This window comes from Rattus norvegicus, chromosome 1 (genome assembly GCF_021556685.1).
Source record: "Rattus norvegicus strain SHRSP/BbbUtx chromosome 1, alternate assembly SHRSP_T2T, whole genome shotgun sequence".
In the NCBI taxonomy this organism is placed as follows: domain Eukaryota; kingdom Metazoa; phylum Chordata; class Mammalia; order Rodentia; family Muridae; genus Rattus; species Rattus norvegicus.
The window spans coordinates 214,779,115-214,801,302 of NC_141534.1; the positions used below are offsets into that span (position 1 = coordinate 214,779,115).

At 44.3% G+C, this 22,188-nt stretch overlaps 1 protein-coding gene across 14 annotated transcripts in view; it reads right to left on the minus strand.

Moving 5' to 3' along the window:
* Nucleotides 1-31: 31 nt before the first annotated feature.
* Nucleotides 32-22,188, minus strand: part of Top6bl (TOP6B like initiator of meiotic double strand breaks) — an 87,048-nt gene continuing 64,891 nt past the window's right edge. For 8 of the 14 annotated variants that reach the window (XM_087573999.1, XM_087573969.1, XM_087573987.1 and 5 more), the window contains 6 exons: nt 19,152-19,273; nt 15,034-15,144; nt 10,617-10,715; nt 1,429-1,507; nt 258-484; nt 32-177 (listed from right to left, as the gene is read on the minus strand). In XM_087573999.1, the coding sequence (XP_087430125.1) occupies nt 115-177; nt 258-484; nt 1,429-1,507; nt 10,617-10,715; nt 15,034-15,144; nt 19,152-19,273 (701 nt within the window). In that variant the 3' untranslated portion in view covers nt 32-114. Of the gene's footprint in view, nt 485-1,428; nt 1,508-10,616; nt 10,716-15,033; nt 15,145-19,151; nt 19,274-22,188 lie in introns of all 14 variants that reach the window. The other 6 variants (NM_001426986.1, XM_087573976.1, XM_087573957.1 and 3 more) reach the window with 1 other exon arrangement.

Consider the following 22,188-nt stretch of genomic DNA (forward strand, 5'->3'; position numbering starts at 1 on the left):
CGCTCCTCCCCTTGCACTGTAGTTGACACTGTGTGCTTGGAGCAGCTTTATTGAAATATATAACACACGCGTCCCGGGCTTCCTTGCCTTGCTGTGAGTCTCAGGAGCGGGCGCTTAGGACCTGTGTCCCGGACTCAGCCACTCGGACAGGTTGGAGACCTCCTGTAGCCACAAGTCCTGCGGGAGCAGCGGAGGCGGTGGTGAGGGCCCGGCGGCGGTAGCTTAGGCCCGCACCCGCCCTGTGCTCCCTGCGGTACCTCCAGGCCGCCCAGAGGGCTCGCTGCGTCTGCCGCCTGAACTCCGTCGTTGGCCACTTGGGTCTGTGATCCTCTAGCAGTGAGGGAGGCCTCGGTAGGATCGCAGTCGCGCGTGACGGATTCTGGCGGGCTCAGGTCCCTGGCTGGGCCCAGAGTTCGCGATTCTTCCCTGCCCTGGTTGGGGCTGCTCCTCTTGAGCCTCTTGTTTTCTGCTTGCCCGCTAGATTCTAGGAGAAAACAAGCCCATTTCATATTGCTCCGGAAGATTGCCAATGCTACGGAGACTGTTGGGGCAGGGGCATAGTTCTAATTTAACCCTCCCCCTCCATCCTTCCAGATGAAAACATTTCAGTGCCTGACCTTCCTTAGCGCGCCCACGATAGAGGGCATCTAACTTTCCACACAGACTGGGTGATATATATGCCAAGTTACTCTCTGAAACCAAGCTTTCCTTCGGGCAATAAGCAACTAAGTCTCTGTCTGGAATTGTTCTAGGCAGTTGCTACAGAGGCAGCTTTTTGTTGTTGTTTAGACAGACTCTCATGAAACTCAGGGGAGACTTAAACTGATCATCTTGCTTCTTCCAGCCAAGTGCTGGGATCAGACACTCATGAACATGTTGTAGCTCAGTGGTTTTCAACTGTGGGTTGCGTATCAGATGCTTACATTATGGTTCATAACAGTGGCAAAATTACAGTTAAGTAGCAATGAAGATAATTTTATGGTTGGGGACCACCACAACATGAGGCACTGTATTTAAAGGGTGGCAGCATCAGGAAGGTTGGGAACCACCATTAGCTTATCTGTAATAACTTGCGGAAGAACAAACAGGAAGAAGGATCAAACTCAGGGTATTGATAGTCAAGACTCTCACTGAGCTACACCCCCAACCCCTCAGGGGCAAATTTACAGTCTTGCCTTGGCTGGTTCCTCCTGGCAGGGCCCTGGGGATATCAGTGAGTCACCTGTCTCTGGAAAAGCTAATGTGCTCATATTAAGTACAACGCACATCTTTCTCCTGTCATGCAGCTTTACAGTAGGGCTGCTACTGCTCCTCCAAGACCCTCAGTCCCCATGGCTGAAGTGGAATGGGATAGTTGGATCACTCCAGACCATGAATTTTATTTCTCTGGTTTCAGTCCAGGACTTACCCCAAAAGCTAGAGACTTACCTGCAGGGAACTCTAGACCAATATTCTTGTGCTGGTCTTTGGTGTTCTGGGCTGAAATCTTTTTCTCTGGAGTCAGGTGCTTTAACAATTAGAAAGTCCAAGTGAATTTTCAGAAGTCTGTGTCTTAGTGAGACATGTGGTTTGGTTTATAGGGACGTTCTTCACCTGGAACTCCCTCATTCTCCTAACTCATCAGTCTCTACTTGGCCCCCAACTTTCAAAGCACCCCCCTTCTGTCCCAGCATATCTCTCTGTTCTCCCCCGAACCTCGGGCTCTGAAGCATGGCACTATTCATCATTTTATGTGTTTATTTCCATCTTTCTACTCAAGATTTATTATGTATATCTGAGTAACTGTGTGAATTACATGTCTACAAGAGAGGTGGTCAGATCCCCTGTAATTGGAGTTACACTTTTACAAGCTTCTTGGTGTGATTACTGGGAACCAAACCAATAGCAGCATGGCCCCTCTTACACACAGCCATTTCTCCAGTCCCTTTTTAGTTAGTCCTGGCTGTCTGGAACTCAATATGTAATGTAGACCAGGCTGGGCTTGAACTTGCAGAGATATTCCTCACCTTGCCTCCTGAGTGCTAGGATTAAAGGCACACACCACAATGTCTGGCCATGTCTTATTTTAAAGTAAAAATCCTTGGGACAGGGTCTCATGTATCCCAGAGCTGACCTTTAATGTCTGACAATCTGTCCTCTTTATACATAGTTAGAATACATCTTCAAAAAAAATGAAAGCAGTGCTTGCATTGCTCAAAAAGTGCATGAGAGCTGCAGGTGCACACTCCAGCACTACATAAACAGCATAGTAGCACACGTAATCCCATCACTCGGGAGAGGGAGGCAGAATGAGCAGGAGTTCAGGATCATCCTCAGCCACATAGGGGAATAAAGGCCATTTTCAGATACACAGTGAGACCCTGTCTCAAGCAGTAACCCCCCCCTCCCCCTGTAATGTCTAAAGAACACCAGGGGGAAGGGGAAAGTAAGACAATAGAAGGGGGCTTTGGGGGAAGGGAAGCTGGGTTATGTGCAGTTAAGTAGGCACAGTGCTTGTTTTCAGTGTAATGGAGACCTCTGGAGTCTGGTGGGAGGAGCATCCAGCACAGTGACTGTCCTTAAAAGCATGGAGTTGACACTTTCAAAGGGAAGTCTTACGTAAGAACTACACCACAGTGCAGTGCATTCTATGATACACTGCTTTTCTTTTCCCCTTTAAGACAGTTTGACGATACAGCTCTGGCTGTCCTGGAACTCACTGTACAGGTCAGGTTGGCCTGTCTCCCAAGTGCTGGGATTAATCGTGAGAGCTATCTGGCATCCTCATTACAAATTTTTGTTACAGAAGCTTTGCAGTTACAGTTATTGTCATTTCTGAGGGGATCCCACAGTCTCCCCCAAGATACCCAAAATCTCAGAGGCACACACCTCTAAGTGTGCACCACCAGACCTGAGCTATACTGCTTATTAATTGAAGTTCCAACTTCTAAGTAATTACATTCTGAGGAACACACAGGGGCAAAAATCACCCTCAAAAAACTGCAGTTTCAGTTCACTCTGGCCTAGGAAAAAATCTTGTGTAACAGACATGTCTTTTTCCTTTTAGAAACTGGTCTTAGAGGGGTGACCCACTTGAGATGGATAGCACTGTGAATTTTGCATACCTGTTGGTATCTCTCTGGCCCCCAGAGAGACAGCCCAGTCCTCAGGATACAACTCCTTGGATTTAACACTGTGGAGCATTCAATTCTCATCTGCATCCTAGGAAACCAAGCCTTTCCTTAGAGAACTGCCCATTTCTCCTTAAACTATAGATGGGTTAGTTCTATATCGGGTGAGTTGGCTAGTTACCATGGAAACAAAGTAAAAGGAAAAAAAAAAGAATTTGACCTATTGCCTTGATCATGTAGTTTGTAGCTGGAGCCACTGGGTGGCACTATTGTGCCACCAATGAGTTAACAAAGTGGCAGCTAATCAATGGAATAATGACAGTGATCTATGCACTCTTGCCACTCAGTCCTACAAAGGCAAAATGTATCAGGCTTTGAAGCCCTGCCGGTTACTAGCCCTGTAACTTTAACCAGCCAGGTTTAAGTCTCACAGTTAACCTTATTTATAAGATGGAAGATAATGACCTAATTAGGCACATTTCTGTTGAGACTGAAATGGAAATACAGATTAGGAATTCTGTAAATACTCCTTTCTTTCAGCATCCTCCCTGAAGTTCACTAGCCATCTGCCATGTTAAGTGGGCTATGAGTGGCCCTGAGGCTATGAGCCACCACCAGAGCCAAAGGGTACCGAGGTCAGATCGATTCTTTCAGACACCACTGGGATGTCAGAGAGGTCCACCAAAGGATCTTCAGAAGCAGAAACACCTAGAAGCTGAGGGGTCTTCCTGGGTTCTAATGATGGCTCATGCTGTGCCCTCAAGATGTTCCTAGCTGGAGTGAATTGGACTGGACCCCTTCCAGTTTGTCCACACCCTAACACCAAGAGCCTGTGAATGTGAGATTAATTGGGAAGGGGTCTTTGCAGATATAATTAAGGATTCAGAGATAGGACCAGCCTGCAAGTACGATGCAGGGTGGGCCCTCCTAAATCTAGGAAACAGTTGGGTAGGGAAAGGCTAGGCGAAGATGGGGTTAGAAACTGGAGTTATGTAAGCCACAAACTAGGAAAGCAGAGAGATGGAATGGATTTTCTCCCAGTGCATCGAAAGGAAACACAAGCTTGCTCACCCCTTGATTTTGAACTTCTAGACTCCAGAACTATGACAGAATGATGTTTTTAAGTCACTAAGTTCCTGGTAATACCTTACGGCATCTCTAGGAAACTAATACAGTGTTTATAAGCTTTGCTTGCTTGAGGTGAGGCCATTAGCTCTCCAACTGGGAGAAGACCAGTGAGGTTTTACAGTGAGGGCTGCACACAGGTATGACAGAAGTTGTGGAGGGAGCCTTGACAGGCTCTGCCTTGTGGGTTGTTCTGCCTGAGCACCCGCACCCCTCCAATCAGGTAGAAAGAGGTACAAAGGGGAGAACAAGTGCACACGCTGTCCTGAAGGTCCTGGTCTTTCAGAAAACATTAAAATTAGGAGGTGAGTGGACAGAGACAGTTGAGGGGCTGGAAAGACAGCACAGCAGCTAAGAGTATTTGCAGCTCTTGGAGAGGGCAGGAGTTTGGTTTCCAGAGTCTCACAACCACCTGTAACCCCAGCTCCAAGAGGTCACATGTGAATCAATAGTTCATTCCCTCTGTTGCTGAACAGTATCATCGGATAGATGATCAACCTGCTTACCCACAAAGCTCTTGATATAAGATTGGAGTCCCAACAAATACACAAGGGAGACTGAACACAAATGCACTAGTCTGTGTGATACAGTGGGGTAGCTAGGCCAGATAGGGGTGTGTGTGTGTGTGTGTGTGTGTGTGTGTGTAACACCCCCCCCAAAGCCTGTCAAGGTGACTTCCAAAGGACTCTTATCCACCCCACTCCGTCTTGGAGATGGAGTTTCCTCATGTTGCCCAGGTTGGGCCTGGGCTAAATGATCTTCTACCTCAGCTGCCAGAGCCGGGGCTACAGGCCCACGCCACCATGCCCATTGGTCTTTCTGTTCCCAATACCTACGGTTTTTATTTGAATTTTTATACCATGACTAATGAGTGCATTTATTTGTGGGTTCTGGGTTCTGTATAAGCATTTTTGCTGAGTGTGTGCTCACTCACTGAATTTTAAGAGTTCTGTAAAGAACTTTAGCAGTGGCCTGTACTTATTTTTAAACTAGAAATCCAGTTTCTTCCATAGATACAGGGTTATGTGTCACAAGGGTATTTACTTTAGTAAATTACCCCTTTCATCATTTGTCAAATGTACTGCCAAATGTGGCCTTCTGATGAGTAATTTAAAAAATATCAGATGTCACATTTTTAATCTCTGATACACACACACACACACACACACACACACACACACACACACACGTGCGTCTGTACCAATATATATTCTGAGGTTATTTTATATATAATTGGTTTTAGATTTTCAAGATCCTGTGTATCTTGGAACTCACTCTGTAGACCAGGCTAGCCTCGAACTCACAGACACTACCTGTGATAGTGGCATCTTATAGTTAAAAAAAAAGGAAAAAAAAAAAAGGAAAAAAGCCTAAGACAAGCATTCTTGCTATGCAGCCCTGTCTGGTCTTGAATTCACCGTGTACCTTAGGCTGCTTCGGACTCTTCATGCTCCTGCCTCACCCCTCTGAGTACTAGGGTTACAGCTGTGCACCATGCACAAATGCCTCTCTTTATTCTGGCTTACCTGGTTACACCTTTATTAACATGATCAATGTCCTAAACCTTTTAGTCTCCATGGTTTTTCCTTATTCTTGTTTCCTGTTAATTTCCACTTGGCCCTTCAGTGCTTCATTTCCTGTTTGTCATCCTGCTCTTCTCGTCTGTGAGAGCTTTGCAGGCATGGCTGTTGTGCTGAGACCGTCCTTCCCTCTGGGCAATAAGGGTTAGCTTCAGCCCACACATTCTGATAATTTGCATTTCATTTAATTAAATTGTTTCTGACTTCTCTTTTAACTTCATGCTTTACCTCATTTTCCGACTACTACAGAACCTCTCAGAGATTTCTTGTCACTAGTCTTGTTTTAGTAATTAATGTCAAAATATTCTTCAGAAGCCCAGTGGGTAAAGTGTTTGTCACCAAGCCTGAGAGCCTTAGTTCCTTATCTTGAGCCCACCTGGTAGGAAAGGACAGACTCCTGCCGGTTGTCCCTCTGAGTACTACATATGACTACAGCAAGTGTCACAGGTGAACGTCAACACACACTATGTACTTCAGAGCAAGATGACTCACCGAGTGAAAGCATTTGCCAGTCCTCACTACCCAAGTTCGAGCCCTGGAACACACACGGGGGGATGAGGAACAGCTCCTACCAAGCTGTCCCCTGACCTCCACACAAGTAGATGAAATTAACATTTTAAACATAAATTTGTATGTTTATAAAATAAGTTTACATTGAGAGATATCTAATGTCTGGGAATGTAGTCTGTTCTGATACTAAGATATCCAATGGCTAGAATATGCACTGTTCTGATATAGAAATACCTAATGGGGGTTGGGGATTTAGCTCAGTGGTAGAGCGCTTGCCTAGCAATCGCAAGGCCCTGGGTTTGGTCCCCAGCTCCGAAAAAAGAAAAAAAGAAATATCTAATGGTTGGATATGCTCTATCCTGCTGAATGTATCATGTGTGTATGAAAGGAACTGTATCCTTACATGGTTAGACAAAGTGTTTTCATGAACATCATGAGATCAAATTGATTGATAACACTGTTAAAAACTTGTAAAGACTTACTGACTTCCTGTCTAGCCATCCCATCAATTATTGAGAGAATGGACAGTCTCTGGGTTATGATGGTTTAGCGTGGATTCTTGGCTCCACAATGGTGGGGAAGTACATTCAAATTAACTTTGTGGGTTCCCCCTCCTTTTTTGTTTTAGTTTTCAAGACAATGTTTCTCTGTGTAGCCATGGCTATCCTGAAACTTGCTTTGTAAACCAGGCTGGCTTCAAACTCAAGAGATCTGCCTGCCACCTCTGGGAGTAAAGGCATGCTCCTACCCTGCCTGGCTTCCCCTTACCCCCCACTTTCAGAATAGCATTCAGTATAGCCCACGAACTGTTGGATAAAATTGGCTTTTGTGTTTAGATAGTTTTTCCAAGATAGAAGCTATTATGTCTGAACACATTTAAGCTAGGCTAGGCTATGATATTCAGTTACCTAAGTGTATTAAGTGGATTTTAGTTATGATTTTAAATTGTGATGGGTCACTGATGTGTCTCGTGGCCAACTGATTTCGTTAGTATGAAATGAGCCTCTCTATTTGTATTATGTATTAATGTGTATGTGGTGTGTGAGTGTGAGCACACGTATGTTGGAGGATGGACGACTACCCTGTGGGGTCAGTTTTCTCTTTCCACACACGCAGGGTCTCTTTTGCCTTCTGCTGTGCTGTGTCCTACTCAAGGCTAGCTGATATGCAAGCTCCTACCTGATTCTTCTGTCTTTACCTCTCATCTTGCCACAGAAGTGCTGAGATTAAAGATACCCACTACCACTATGTCTTTTTACATGGGCTCTAAGAACCAAACTCAGGTCTCCAACCTTTCACAGCAAGAACCTTCACCCCGGAGCATCTCGCTGGCCCGGAAATGACCCCATAGTATTTTTCCACATAGTATTTTTCACTCTAAAATCTACTTGTCTGATGCTGATATCACCAATCTAGTTCTAGTTTGAATTAATATGGTGCATATTTTCCTGTGTGTACATGTGCATGAGTGCATATATGCGTGTGTGTGTGTGTGTGTGTGTGTGTGTGTGTAGGCCAGCAAATCTGTTCCTCTATTATTCTCCACCTTATTTTTATCATCACCATCATCACCACCATCACCATCATCGTCATCTCTCACTGAACCTGAAGTTTGTCCTTTCAGTTAGAATACCTGACCAGGAAGTCCCTGGGGACTACTGTGTCTGCCTCGGCAGTGAGGCTGCAGACATACAACTGCACCCATTTTTTTATGTGAGTGATGGGAATCACAATTCAGAGTCAGCTGGGTCGTGCTGGTGGTGGCGCAAGCCTTTAATCGCAGCACTTGGGAGGCAGAGACAAAGGCAGGTAGATCTCTTGAGTTCAAGACCAGCCTGGTCTACACAGCAAGTTCCAGGACAGCCAGGGCTACAGAGAAACTGTCCTGAAAATGAACAAACAGACTAACAAACAAACACCCCACAGAAAACAGAATTCAGATCCTAATGCAGCAAGCACTTTATCCACTGAGCATCTCTCCAGCTCGTCTTTTCTTTTCTTTGTTTTCGTGCTGAAATGAGATTCTGTTCCAGAACCCAAGGCTCTCAGTTAAAGTAGGATTCTTTCACACTGTACAGTAACTTTTCAATTCCAATTTCATTCTAATTGTTTATTTTGTAATAGTGCATGTTGTGCATCATCACGTATGTGCAGTGCTTATGGAGGCCAGAAGAGGGTGTCAGATCCCTTGGAACTGGAGTGACAGATAGTTGTGAGGCACCAAGTGGTTGCTGGGAATCGAACCCAAGATCAGCCATTGCCCTTAACCAGTGACGATTCTCTCCAGTTCCCTCTTTATCTAGTTTCTGTCTCTTTGGCCTCACACAAGCTGGACAAGCACTCTATTGTTGAGCTGCAGCCTGGGCTTCTCCCTTTTCCTTTGTTTGAGAAGTATCACTATATAGCTCAGTCAGGTCTTGAACTTGAGTTTTCCTCCCTCAGCTTCCCATGTAGCTTGAGTGTAGCTGGGCACCAACCACTATGCCCAGCTGTCTTTCTTTTATTTGGTATCTGGGTTGCTGAGATCAAATACCTTTAATAGAATAATTTGCATGGCAGAGTTGAAATAGATCACCTTTAGGGAGCTGGAGAGATAGCTCAGTGGTTAACAGCTAGTGTTGCCTTTGTAGAGGATCAGATTTGATTCCCAGCATCCACATGGAGGGTCACAACCATCTGTAACTCCAGTTTCAGAGGATCTGAAGCTGTCTTCTAGCCTCTGTGGGCTACAGAATGCATGTAGTGTACAGAGGATAAAAATAAGTCTTAAAAATAACAACTATATTATTGTTATAATTCATGACATCTGCATTTTACTATTGCTGGTGTGGAATGCATTTGACCCTCACAGGAGCTAAGAACCTCACCTCTCCCCTCTCTCTTGCTCCCTTTCTCATTAGATGCCAGCGTCATGCTGTCCAGGTTCTCTAACTACCAGAGTTTTGAGCCAAATAAGGTACCCATTCTCACATATTTTGTCATAGCAATGCCAAATGGACTTAAGTAATTCCCCTGGGCTTGCAGCCCCATTGTTTATAGGCAGACCTCTAAGCCTTGCCTGGATTCCCTTTCCTTGTCTGATGACCTGAACACTTTCTCTAGACAGTATTTTGGGGTAATCATTTGGTTTGATAAAAAAAATGTTTTGAACCATTGGTACACCTTTAATCCCAGCACTCCAGAAGCAGAGTCAGACAGAGATCTCTATGAATCATAAACCAGCCTGGTCTACATGAGAATTCCAAGCCAGCCAAGACTATAGAGTAAGACCCTGTTCTTAAGAAAATACATGTTTTGTTTTACATTTCTCAGAAATGGTTATTCCATACGCTAATGTTAAATCCCACCTTGATTTCTCACTCCCCCTCCCTTTCTCTTAGAAACAGTGGTGTAATGATTTAAATCTCATTGTTTATTAGACCCATGCTTTAGTTTTTAAAAAAGTCAAGAGAGGGGCTGGGGATTTAGCTCAGGAGTAGAGCGCTTGCCTAGGAAGCGCAAGGCCCTGGGTTCGGTCCCCAGCTCCGAAAAAAAGAACCAAAAAAAAAAAAAAAAAAGTCAAGAGAACCAGAGCAAGGCATATGGCTCATGCCTTTAATCCTAGCACTCAGGAGACAGAGGCAGGCAGATGTTTGAGTTCATGACAGCGTTGGCTATGAAGAAAAAAAAAACTGTTGTGAAAAGTCAAAAGGGGAGGGAGGAAAGGAGAATGAGCCAGAGAGGTGGGTGCAGAGAGGGAGGGAAGCCAGAGAGGTGGGTGCAGAGAGGGAGGGGAGCCAGAGAGGTGGGCTTCAGTTGGACAGTTTCCTGTCAGCTACACCTGGGCCTGAAGATAACACAACATGTTCTAGCTAGGTCTCCCTCTTAGGACACCGCCACCAAAGGTGCTAAAGTTCTCTCTCCTCCTTGAGAGTAGAAACTTCAATGGACAGCTCTGGACCTCCAGCACCCTGAAGGCAAACTACTAAAGGTAGATTTTATTAGACATAAACTTTGCAACAGTAATTTTACGGACACATTGTTATTACTTTACTGATGTAGAACCCCAAACTCAGAACTGTTAAATCTAGTCTGTAATGATTCAGCAACGACTCAGTGGCAGGGATGGAACCCCGTGACTTGCCATCCGTCTACACAGCACTTGGCTCTGTGCTGCATCTCTAGCACAGGCCTCCCTGCTGAAAGGCCAGCCATAGAGCTGAAGCTTTTGTGCTCATCCACCCTGAATTAAGGGTTCTCACACCAAAATGCGGGAATTCCTGGAAAACACTAATATTATCATTACACTTACCTGCTCTGTGTCACATGAGCAGTGGTTCAGAAATTGGTGCTGGGTGATATCATAAAATATTCTGTGCAGTTTGGCACTAAATTCCTGTGTGTCAACTGCCTACAATAGATGAAAAAAACAGGAGGTGCTGAACTCAATGGAAACCGAAGGAGAAATGCTGTAGAGGTAAGAAATGTGAATTCTTGACTGTATTCAGTTATGTCTCTGGGAGCTTGTGAGACAGAGAAGGGCCTGAGATAGATACTTGGTATATGAAATCCATGTCTTCCCACCTAAGCAAGATTCTTCTACCAAGATCTTTGTCTACAGCAGATGAATACTGCAGAGGTCCCTCTGTCTCATGACTGGGTTGAAAAGACTCTCTTCCTTGAGATGACTGAGAAAGCAGTCACTCCATTGAGCCAGTGAGGTGGAGGAAGAGGTAGGCAATGTCAGACAAGCCTTCTGGAGGGAAGAGAACCAGAGAACATAGGCTATATCCAGGGAAAATGGGCTCAGCCTTCGATGCCTAGTACAGAACTGTGGGTATCAGGTAAAGGACAAGAGGAACCAGCTAAAACCATGCACTGATTTAGAAGAAGGTCTGTCTTTAGGTGTGTGTTGGCACAGTTTGTAAGCTGTGCGTGTGCAGGTTCCTGGAGGCATTAATCCCTTGAGTGGATTGTGAGCTACTTGACGTGGGTTCATGGAACTAAACGTGGGTCCTCAGAAAGAGCAGTACATTCTCTTACAACAGCTCAGCCATTTCTCCAGCTCCAACATATTAATTTTATAGATGAGAAATTGAAATTCAAAAAGAAGTGACCCACTCAAGATCAGGTAGTACAAAAGCCAGGCCACATCTTCCTATCCCATCATGCACATGCACGAAGGTGAAGACCAGACTTATAAAGGCAAGGTTTTTGTGCTATTTAAGCACTTTTTTCTAGGAGACAATTTTAGACAATACAAGATGTCACATAAAGTATTAATTGGAGTACTATTTACATACAGCAGTAAGTTACCAAGGTAAATGCCCAACATTAGGAGAATGAATTACTAAATTAGACTAAGTAATAAAGTACACTATTTATTAACAAAAGCAAATTCTATCCTTGTTGAAATTGGTAAAATTCCATTTTATATACAAAAAATATAATTCCCTGGTTTCGACTATATAATATGAGATGTGAAAACTGGTTACCATATGACTACTATAAAATTATAGTAGTAGGAATTAGTATTTAAGTTTTTTTATGTGACATATTATCTTTTAAGGAAAAAGTACATAAAGATGAAGCAACAGCCAGACACGGGAGGCAGAGACAAGTGGTGCTCTGTGAGCTCCAGACCAGCTTCCCCTATACAGAGTTCCAGAACATGGAAATATTGTCTCAGGAAAAAAAGGAAAAAGAAAAGAGAGAGCAACAAACAGGGAATCTGTGATCTACTGGCAATGTCTGTAGTCTACTGGCAATCCCACTGGTTGCCATATGACTCCAAAGGAAGAATGGAGACTAACATGCACTGAGAACCCATCATGCATAACCTGTTTTCACAGTCTTGGTCTCTTCAGCCACCACAATACACGTTCATGGACTAAGAGGTGTACAAATGCTACACATGTATTTGTGACAGTTTTAGATATCTGAGATTAGATGGTTAATGTTAACTGTCATCCTGACAACATTTAGAATCACCAGTTGATGGTTATTTCGACCACATTAACTGATGTGAGAAGACCCTTCTTAACTGTGGGTGGAACTGGTCTCCGGGCGGATCATGAACTGTCTAAAATGGAGGATGGAGCAGTGCGCTGGCACGATGTGTGCACTGTTCTGTGTCTTAGAGTTCTGTTGCTGTGGTAAAACACCATGATCAAAAGCAACTTGTGGAGGAAAGGGTTTACTTCATCTCTCAAATCTCAGGTGATAGTCCATCATTGAGAGAAGCCAGGGCAGGAACTCAAGGCAGGGATCTGAAGGCAGAAACTGAGGCAGAAGCCACATGGCTCGTTCAGTTGGCTATTTATATACCACCTGCCCAAGAATAGTGCCATCTTACGACATCAACCATTAATCAAGAAGATACCCCACAGGCTAGCCTACTAAGCTGACCACTTTCTCAATTGAGGTTACCTTCTCTCTAGTGACTCTGACTTCTGTCAAGCTGACCAAACACTAGTGAGCATACTCTGTTATTATGACTACAAATGCAACATGATCAGCTGCTTCAAACTCTTGCTGCCCTGACTCTCAAGATGAATTGAGTGGAAATAAACCCTTCTCCCTTAAGTTGCTTTTGTCGGAATATTTTCACACAACAATATTAGAACCCAAGATCACATGCCAGCACAGGTAAGTTCTGGTAAGGGCCCTCTTCAGCATCTTTTCCAATCTTTTTCTGTGTCCTCATATTACAGAAGGGTCAAGGCTTTCTCTGGAGACACATTTTGTTCTAATTTACTGTTTTTTGGGTTTTTTTTGTTTTTTTGTTTCTGTTTTTGTTTTTGTTTTTTGGAGCTGGGGACCGAACCCAGGGCCTTGCACTTGCTAGGCAAGCGCTCTACCGCTGAGCGAAATCCCCAACCCCTACTGAGTGGGTTCTTGACAGTAGAGGACAGCACAATCTGTGCAAGTCTGTTTTCTCTGTCCATCGTGTAGCTACCAATGGTCACAGTCAGGTTGTCAGCAACTCTACCTGCTATTATCTTAGCAGCTCATGAGGCCACTTAATTAGGAACTAATCCTTCGTGGGATATTCTCTAGAGAAGACTGCTCAGATATGGGTTCAAGCCAATAAAAAGCCATTATTAGCCAGCTGGTGACTGCCTGGGGTTCAGGACCTCAGTGTAGCCCATGCCTTTCTCTGGGTGAATAAAAAAAATGAGGTCCTGAGTTGACATACTTCAGTTAACAAGAGCAGTTAGCCAGAAGCAGAACTACAGATGCAAAAAACCAAGATTAATACATTAAGAGACTTTCCCAGAGCTATGGACTTTGATGGATTAGGTCTTTGTTTTAGTTTTGGCAGGTGGTGCTGTCTATGTGCTGAGTTTTGTAGCCTGAATGGTGCTGCATCATGGAACCAGTTGTGCTAAGGTCTTAGACCCTGCTCAGGTCTGGGACCCTGATACAACCCCATTCGTCTCATCTCTCAGAGAACGGAACAGCCAGATGAAGAGCGCTACCTAACACTCTTAAAGGTTACCTTTAGGGCACACACACTTAATCCCAGCACTTGTGATACAGAGGCAGGAAGATATCTGTGAGTTCAAGACCAGCCTGGTCTCCATAGTGAGTTCCAGGACAGGTGAGGACTACATAGAGAGATCACCCCCTCTCCCTCTCCCTCTCCCCCTTCCCCACCCCGTGTGTGTGTGTGTGTGTGTGTGTGTGTGTGTGTGTGTGTGTTTTATGGGCTCCAGGGTACCTCGCCTTTACCTGAGATATCTTGGCAGCTCCAAAAACCTACGAGTATCTTGAACCTGGTATTGTAGCCAAGAACACAATTTTGAGAGCTAGGATTTCAACATACAATGTTGGGAATGATACAAACATTCAGACTGTGGTATATGTTCAGCCCCCAACCTATGAGGACCTCATATTTTCCCTCAACCTTTAAACAAGTTTCAGAGAAGTTAAATATAGGCCTAATTCCTTATAGCAAGTAAACAAGTCCACAACTGCCCCCAACTCGATTCCAATTTATGTCCTTCACTCCATTTTGTCACATAAACATGGTGCTGCATCTGCTCACTTATTTTTAGTTTATTTGTCACCATGGAATAGAGAGGCTTTCTTCAAGGAACTGGGAATCACAGATTTAATTCTAGTTCTCTCTCAGAAAGTTGTGTATGTAACCTAAAGAAAGTGTAACTCTTAAGTAACTTTTCTCATTTATAAAAATTATATATATATATATATATATATATATATATATATAGTTATTCTTCAACAAATCTTTTCCGTTTTTCTGAGACAGGGTTTCTCTGTGTAGCCTTGGCTGTCCTGGAACTCACTCTGTAGACCAGGCTGGCCTTGAACTCTTGATCTGCTTGCCTCTGCCTCCCCAGTGCTGGGGCTAAGGGCTTGTGCCACTACACCCAGCTCATTGCATATGGGTGCTTTGCTTGCACATATGTCTGTGAACCACAAGCATGCTTGGTGCCTTGAGAGGTCAGAAGAAGGTGTCAGATCCCTGGAACTGGAGTTACAAATGGTAATTAGCTGCCACGTGGGAGCTGGGCATTGAACTTCTGGGAGAGCAATTCTTAACTGCTGAGCCACCTCTCTAGCCCCAACAAATACTTCTGAAAACACTCAAACCTGGTACTAAGTAGGCTCACACTGGAAGTATCCAGCACTGTGTGTTATGCTGGAAGCCTGTTACAGAGCACCTTAGCTTCACCTGTTGACCCCACCCCCGATCTTCTAACCTCGAGAGCCTGGAGGCATGTCTTCCTGAAGCTGCTGCTTGTGCTTCCAGTCAGCACACTCATGATGGAAGTCACAGCCACAGAGAGGGAGGCCTGCAGTCTCTGGTGAGTCTGGAGTAAGGGGAAACTATATTAGTCACCAAGTACTGGCTCTGAGGATGCCAAAGGCTGAAGACTCTCATCAAGGCCAAGCTCAACAGTGCCACCCACCACCAATAATAATAATAAGTAATAATACGTAGTAAGATAATGACACGACAGTGATTTCTGTTGTTTTACAACTCAAAACACTCTCCTCTTTCAAAGAGATGGCGTAACAACACACATACTAAGACAGACAGTAAGCACTGGGCAAGGACTGGGATGTAGCTCAGTTGATAGAGTGCTCGCCTAGCGTTCATGAGGCCCTGGGCTCAAGCCCCAGCACAGTAAACCAGGTTGCAGCACATGGCTGTAATCCCAGAACCCTGGAGGCAGGAGGATCAGAAAGAAGGTCAAGGTCATTCTCCACTAAGATTATGAAGCTTAGACCATGTTAGTCTGTGTCTCGAACAAACAAGACAATAACACACATTTGCGCTGGATACGGCTCACAGTTATGAGCAAGGACTGCTCTTGCAGAGGGTCAGTTAAGCATCTCTCAGGCAACTCACAGCCACTTGGCTCCAGCGGCCTCTATGAGTACCTGCACACACAAGCACATCATTAACAATACTTTAATGGCACAAGCTATTTAGGAAAGATGATGGCAAGCGAGTGAGTTTTCTGGGATGGCCCACCAGTTTGCGTGGCTGTGATGGAGGCACTCTGGTGGGGCACAGCCCCAGAGACTTCGTCCCAGGACTGCTTCTCGATACTGATGTGCTTCCTCAGGTTTGTCTTTGCCATAGTCCTCATTTATTTGGCTTGGTGTGAGTGGACACTGGGAGACCCTCACTGCCTAGAGCCTGGTGTGGTTACTTCCTGGGTGACGCCCACCCTATTGGGCAAATTTCCTGCAGATCGATATGAAGATGGACTTTCATGGACTAATGCCGTTTAGATGAATTGGTGACTTTATAGAACTCCTGATTTGAGTCAAATAATTTTAGGAAGAAAGTTAAAGGAGATGGTTTTAATTGTTTTGCCAGAAAGATGTAATAAAGTTAGAATCCAGACTAGAATGTGCCCTCCTCACAGAACAGTAAGTAAAGGCTGCATAATAAGGAGTACTACGAGTTTTCATTAATTATACTAAGAAGAGAAATAGGCTTGGGACAGATTTGTGATCAAGGAAAAACATTCATTCTAGGTCAGGTCCAAGGATGACGCCACACATGTGCACTGTGATAAAAAGAGGCCACGTGAAACTGTTGCTTTGAACTTACAATGAGCTTATAGTATGAAGCCCTGCTTTGAACTTACTATCGACATCCATCTGTGTCTTTCCTTTTGTGTAACATTTATCTATGAGGTAATTTTATAAAGAAATTTTGTCTAAAAAGGTATAAAAAGTTTGAGAGAAAAAAATAAAGTGTGGCTGTTGGCTCTGTTCCATTCACCAAATGTATATATGTATATGTGTGTATGTACAACATGCATATATGTGTATTATGTATGTATGTACATACATATGTAGGTATATATGCAAGTATATAAGTATGCTTGGGCACTTGTGAAATTGACGAAACAGGTGGTTGGTCCCAGCCAGTGTGTGTGTGTGTGTATGTGTGTGTGTATGTGTATGAGTATGTATGTATGTGTGTGTGTATGTGTGTGTATGTGTATGTGTATATGTATGCATGACTTTCTATTGTTTTCTTTCTCACTGGCCTCTTTTTATTTATTAGATATTTTTAATTTACATTTCATGTTCATTACATTTAATGTTATTCCCTTTCCTGATGTACCCTCCAGAAACCCCCCATCCTAGACTCCCTCCCCCTGCTTCTAAGAGGGTGCTCCTCCACCCACCCACCACTCCTGCCTCCCCACCCTGGCATTCCCCTACACTAGGGCATTAAGCCTTCACAGGAACAAGGGCTTCTCCTCCCATTGATGTCCATCCTCTGTTACATATGCAGCTGGAGCCATGTGTCACTCCATGTGTATTTTTTAGTGGGTGGTTTAGTCCCTAGGAGCTCTGGGGGTGGGGCTGTCTGGTTGAGAAAAGGGAGATATAATAACGCTATTCAAAAAATCATCAGACCTACTACAAAAGCCTCTACTCATAACAAAACTGGAAAATCTGGATGGAATGGACAATTTTCTAGACAGATACCAGGTACCAAAGTTAAATCAGGATCAGATAAACCATCTAAACAGTCCCATAACCCCCAAAGAAATAGAAACAGACATTAAAAGTCTCCCAACCAAAAAGCCCAGGACCAGATGGGTTTAGTGCAGAATTCTATCAGACCTTCAAAGAAGACCTAATACCAATACTCTTCAAACTATGCTACAAAATAGAAACAGAAGGAACACTACCCAATTCATTCTATGAAGCCACAATTACACTCATACCTAAACCACACAAAGACCTAACAAAGAAAGAGAACTTCAGACCAATTTCACTTATGAATCTCGCTGGCTTTTTAAGAGTTACAGAGAGTTCGGAGTTTCTTGCCAGGCAATCTTGTTGGCCCCAGATACTAAGTTTTGTTCCATCAGCAGTGCTGACCATGACTCCTCTGACTGCTATTAGCACTACCCCAATCACCTATGCCATACCTCAATGCTTTCCTCAGTTACCTGGATGTAGGAGCTGCTTTTCAACACTTTTAAGTTCAATTTTGCTTGTATGTTTGTTTCTATGTATTGAGACAGGGTTTCACTGTATAGCCCAGGCTGGCCTTGACTTCAGAGATTCACTTGCCTCCACTTCCTGAGGGCTAGAATTAAAGGTATGTGGCACTATACTGGGCTTTGGCTTATTTTTATTTTATGTGTATGGGTCATTTTGCATGGATTATTTATGTACCATGTGTATGCCAGCAGAGGCCAGAAGAGGGCATCAGATCCCCTAGAACTAGAGTTACAGTCATGAGCTGCCTTGCGGGTGGTGGGAATCAAATTGGGTCTTCTGGAAGAGCAGCCAGTGCTCTTAACTGTGGAGCCATTTCTTCAGCTCTAAAAATAAATCTTAAAAAACAAAATAAAGCAAATATTTAAATTTTTGTGTTAAACTTATTGAGTACACGGTATGTGTGGGTTTTCACATGTCACAGTGCATGTGTGGAGGTTAAAGAATAACAAATTGGTCCCTCACTCCATCTTTATGTGGGTCCTGGGATCAAATTCAGTTGGCTAATCTAGTATGGCGAGGGCTTTGCCTGCTGAGTCATCTTAGTGGCCCCTTATTTTGTGGCAGGTGTAGGGTCTCAACTCTAGCCGAAGCTGGCCTGGAACTCATTCTACAACTCAGGCTCTCCTAGAACTTTCAGTAATCCTCCTCAACTTGCCAAGGGCTGTGATTACTCACAGACTACTGCCAGACCCAGCTCAACTTCATGCTGGTTGGTTTTGTTTCTAGTTTTAAGTTTTGCTCTTCATGTGTCTATTTTCTTTACAAGGGTGGGGCACAGGAATTAAGAAATGTATTACCAAAAGCGCACAGATTGAAAGAACTCATTCTGGGCAGGGCAAGCGTGACATTCTGAAGGAACTTGGAAAATGAGGGAAAAGAGCGATGTTTATTGGAGCATCAGCTCCAGAGAATGTGTGGGATCTCGATGCACAGATAAGGAAAAGGTACATCCAGGAGATGGTGGCCAATGCCTTTAACCTCAGTACTTGGGAGGTAGAGGCAGGTAGATCTCTGAGTTCCAGGCCAGCCTGGTCTATAGCATGAGTTTTAGGACAGCCAGGGATACACAGAGAAGTCCTGTCTTGAAAAACAAACAAACAAAAAAACCAATCAATCAAAAAAGGAAGCGGTAGGGTTGCCATGGTGTTTAGTGTTAGTGCTGTTGCTATTCGAGCACACACTGGCGGCTTGTAGCCTAAATGAAAGCCTGACTCCCTGTTGTCCAGATGGAGTGCTAGGACCTCAGCAGAGGCAGAGTAGGAAGAGGTATCAAGGGAAAGGAGGGTCCAAAACCCCTGGACTCTCCATGCCCAGGCTGTCAATTTCTTATTACCTTGGCAGCTTGGTGGTGCAGCTCCAAGACCTGGTCCACAGCTGACTGGATGGAGTCTTGTACCGTGCTGCGGCTCTCCGAGAGGATGGTGCTGAGATGAGTTGTGAGCAAAGTATGGAGTCCTAAGAGGATAAGAATGCTAGGACCCATGAGTGAGGATGACTACTGTTCACATGCTTCGTGAGGACTGGGGCTGGGGGTGATGCCTCCTGGAAGAAGCTACTTCTATTACCTCTCTACAAATAACTACTTTTTAGAGATAGCCCCTCTCAATTCCCATTTGCAAAAGCTGAGGAAAATTTAAGTGAGCTACATTGCTTTTGAAGAAACAAATGCTTAATTCATGGTATGAACAATGTTAGTGGTGTCTTCCAAAGTGGTATCCTCTTCCAAAGGAGACGGAAGCCTCTCAGAAGTGCCTAACCCTCCTCTATTCCTACTTGAACATCTGTTGAGTGAGCCTCCGTTGTCAGCGCTGTGTCATTTCTTATGTGCTGTGGTAAAGAAAAGGCTAAAACACACAAGAATTACTCTGGGAATTGTTAATGTAAGACCATTTAAAATGGAGTTAAGGTTGGGGAGGCTGCTCAATTGGAGTGCTTGCCTAGTGTGTAAGTAGACCTAGGGTTTGATCTCCAGCATCACATAAACCGGGCATAGCACATACCTGTAATCCAGTACTTGGTGGATGGAGGCAGGAGGATAAGTAGTTTAAGGGCATCCTCGGCTAAACAGTGCATTTGAGGCTGCCTGGGACATGTGAGATTCTGTCTCAAAATAAACTAATTAAAATAAGCAAACTGGGGGAATCTCACATGAGGTAACCATAGTCACCCTTGCTTAGCATTACTCAGAGACTGACATGTGGAGCTGGAGAAGTGGCTCAGTAGTTAGGACCACTGCTTTTGCAGAGGACCAGGTTTGATTCTCAGCACCCGCATGAGAGACTCACAGCATCTATAACTCCAGTTCCAGTGATTCTGACTCCCATTCTATGTCTCTGGCCTAGGGATGCTAAGCACCCATGTGGTACAAATACATACACAGAGGAAAAACATTCACACACACACACACACACACACACACACACAGAGAGAGAGAGAGAAAAAACATTCACACACACACACACACACACACACACACACTCTCTCTCTCTCTCTCTCTCTCTCTCTTTTTAAAAGTGGAAGTTAGAAGGATCAATTACCATCACAGGGTACCACAAAGCTCCCAGGGAGAGAAAGTTATATATGGATTTATAAAGGAATGCAACTAGAGGTGAGAAGAGCAGAGTGAAGGTAGTTTTGTCCCCAGTCCGTGATGCTGAGGTAATTCACTCATCTCACTGCGGTGCAGAAAATAGCTTTTCTTAACTGCTCTCTCAGAGATGTTGTCTACATAAACTGAGATCATGCAAAAGGAAGTATTTTGAAACACACACGCAGTGTTCAAAGGGGGAAGTATTGCTGTTGCCATGGTGATGGAACACGTAGATTCTATTTTATATACATTGGCCTCAAGAAGAACCCAAGAAATGAGAAGTTTTTGAAAGCAGACATTTAATTAAAAGAAAAAAAAAACAAAGTTATTCCTAAACTGTTCCTACCACCAGATGCTTTGGACACTGCAGCAAAATAAGGAGTTAATCATAGAAAGTTACCATGACAAGGTGGGCGGGAGGCCAGTGACGGATTTTAAAGACACATGAACATAGGCTAATTCTGCATAATCTGTGTCCTAAAGCAAGGAACTCTGGAGAAGGTGTTCAAGGCAGTAAAGAAGGCTAGGAAAAGACAAGTCAATCTTCTCCTTGCTGTCCCTCACTGTGCAGCCCTCAGAGGCTGTCCGAGTCTGCAGAGGATTTTAAGAAGGCTGCTTTCCTTACTTACTGTGCAGCAGTAGAATTTTTTAATTACTATTTTTAAAGATAAAAACCATTATTTATGTTTATCTGCATGTATGCATGTATGTATACATACATGCCTCCAGGTGCCTGCAGAGGCCTGGAACTTGAGACACAGGCAGTTCTAAGCCATTTTACTTAGGTGCTGGGGACCTAACTCTGGTCCAAGAGCAGTGCCTTGATCTTAACCACAGAACTATCTCTTCAGCCCTCGCAGTGGTTTTTGTTTTGAGACAAGGTCTCACTGTGTAACTCAGGCTAGTCTAGAACTGGCTGTACAGAGCAAGATGGCTTCAAACTCAAAGTGATCTACTTGCTTTTGTCTCCCAAATGTTGGGATTAAAAACATGGGCCATGCTGGGCAGTGATGCTGTATTCCTTTAATCACAAGCACTTTGGAGGCAGAGGCAGGAAGATCTCTGAGTTTGAGGCCAGCCTGGTCTACCAAGTGAGTTCTAGAATAGCCAGGGCTTCACAGAGAAACCCTGTCTCAAAAACCAAACAAACAGGGGCTGGGGATTTGGTTCAGTGGTAGAGTGCTTGCCTAGCAAGCTCAAGGCCCTGGGATCGGTCCCCAGCTCCGAAAAAAAGAATGGAAACAAACAAACAAACAAACAAACCCCCCTCAACTGGCTGGTTTTATGTGTCAATTTGACACAAATTGGAATTATTACAAAGAAAGGAGCCTCAGTTGAGGAGATGCCTCCAGTGAGACCCAGCTGTAAGGCATTTTGTCACTAGTGATCAAGGGAAGAGGACCCAGCCCATTGTGTGTGGTGCCATCCATGGGCTGGTGGTCCTGGGTTGAGCAAGCTGAGTAAGGCAGGGGAAGCAAGCCAGTAAGAAACATCCCCCCATGGCCTCTGTTTCAGCTCCTACCTCCTGACCTGCTTGAGTTCCAGTCCTGACTTCCTTTGGTGATGAACAGCAATGTGAAAGTGTAAGCTGGGGGCTGGAAAGGTGGCTCAGTGGTTGAGAGCACTGACTGCTCTTCCAGAGGTCCTGAGTACAAATCCCAGCAACCACATGGTGGCTCACAACCATCTGTAATGTGATCTGATGCCCTCTTCTGGTGTGTCTGAAGCTAGCTACAGTGTACTCATATAAATAAAATAAATATCTTTAAAAAAAATAAAG